A 1771-nucleotide genomic window follows, 5' to 3' on the forward strand; every position below is an offset into this window, starting at 1 on the left:
TCAAGCCAGTAAATTCGGAACAGCCTGCTACCTTTCAGTTAGTTATATGAATGATAGAATTATCAAAGTAGCATGCTATGCATGCTCATGAAATGGGCGAATCTTTAGTCATTTTACAGATCCGCTGTCCTTATGGGATACCTTGTACTCAGACCACGTCTCATTCTTATTAGGTAGTCAGTGAAAGTGTGGCGTAAATCAGGACTCTGGCTGTAGAGACAGAGAAAGGGAGAGCTGCTAAATAATTATCCATATCAAGTCGATTTTGCTTTTTTTGCAGTGAAAGTCGAACTGTCATGCTGCTGTTCAGTGTGTGCCGTGCTTCGCACTCGACCAAAATCACACTCAACAGAGCTTAAATCTTTTTTTCCCATCAGGTGAAAAAAAAAGGATTGGGATAGGGAAAGCCTTACCGAAGGTGGACATGCAATGACGTCATAAAGTGGGTGGTTATCTGCGAAGAGAACTTTGGTCTGGTCTAAGGCAAGAAGGTTAAATTATAACGCTGAAAACTTCCGCGCGTTGTATTAACTTCCTAAACACAGACGTTGGCCGTGGGTGTGCAAGTTAGCTCATTATCAGTGCAACCTCGAAGTATCGATACCTGTTGCAGACAACTGCAGTAAACATGATGCCTCATAGGGTAAACTGCAGTGGTTACTTGAAAGAAGTTGATATTAAGCGTTTTAAACTTTCGAGAGACGTCCAGGTGTCTCTGTCTATCATATACATTATCATATTTTTGATCGGAGTGAGTGGGAACCTCATTACGGTCACAGTCACACAGGTGCTACAAAAGAAAGGCTATCTTCAGAAAGCGGTAACAGACCATATGATCAGCCTGGCTTGCTCAGACTTATTAGTCCTTTTGTTGGGAATGCCTGTACAATTATATAGCGCAGTGTGGAAACCTTATACATCAGGCACCTTAAACAGTGCCTGCAAAATTTACTCCTTCCTTTTTGAAGCCTGTAGCTATGCAACAATTTTTAATGTTGCTACGTTAAGCTTTGAGCGCTACACAGCAATCTGCCGTCCTTTTCATTACAAGTCACTTACCGGGACTCGAACCATTGTAATAATCTGTTTAGTGTGGTTTGCCTCTTTGCTCGTGGGCCTGCCTCAGATTTTTGCTACTGGGATTGTTCATCCACTGGAAGGCAGAATCCATAACTGCACCAGGCGTCTCAGGCGTTTGACAGAAAACATTTCAATCTGCACTAATTTGGCGGACCAACAAGTGGTTTACCAGGCTAGCATCTATGGAGCTTTTATTATTTATCTCTTCATTCTAGTGTCTGTGGCATTCATGTGTCAGAAAATGGTGAGAACTTTGGCTGCTATGCAAAGAGGGACTGTACCTATTACAAGGGGGACGGAAAAAGGGAAAAAAGTCCAATTCCTCTCCAAAAGGGAGAAAGCAACAGCTCATGATTCGCGGAAGCAAACCATTATCGTTTTAGGTAAGGAGACGTGCTAATTTTTAAGACTGACTGAAGTGGTTGGAGTAGTTGGGAGGTGTATTATTTCCTTTTCTCATTCATTGTTCAGTGTAAAAAGGTCCTGTAATTTCATTGGTGGAAAGGGGTCATCGGACATGTGCCGTCTACAACCACACCTGAGTTAGTTGTAAACATTAACTTCTTTTTGTTTACATCTCTTCCTATTTCGCGAGTAATGTTGCTGTTCAGGAAATTGGGCAGTACGCATGAAAATGCTACGAGGTGTTAATGATCGTTCTCCATCTACAGAAGTACAGCGGAGTGACACT

The 1771-nt window shown here is 42.2% G+C and overlaps 1 protein-coding gene across 1 annotated transcript; it reads left to right on the forward strand.

Annotated features, from left to right (window-relative positions):
• Positions 1-262: 262 nt before the first annotated feature.
• On the forward strand, positions 263-1480 carry GPR39 (G protein-coupled receptor 39). The gene has a single exon (XM_044073659.1). It carries the CDS (start codon positions 629-631, stop codon positions 1478-1480), a length of 852 nt encoding a protein of 283 aa, XP_043929594.1. The 5' UTR covers positions 263-628.
• Positions 1481-1771: the final 291 nt, after the last annotated feature.

This window comes from Protopterus annectens, chromosome 6.part0 (assembly GCF_019279795.1).
Source record: "Protopterus annectens isolate FY-2018-M chromosome 6.part0, PAN1.0, whole genome shotgun sequence".
Classification (NCBI taxonomy): domain Eukaryota; kingdom Metazoa; phylum Chordata; order Ceratodontiformes; family Protopteridae; genus Protopterus; species Protopterus annectens.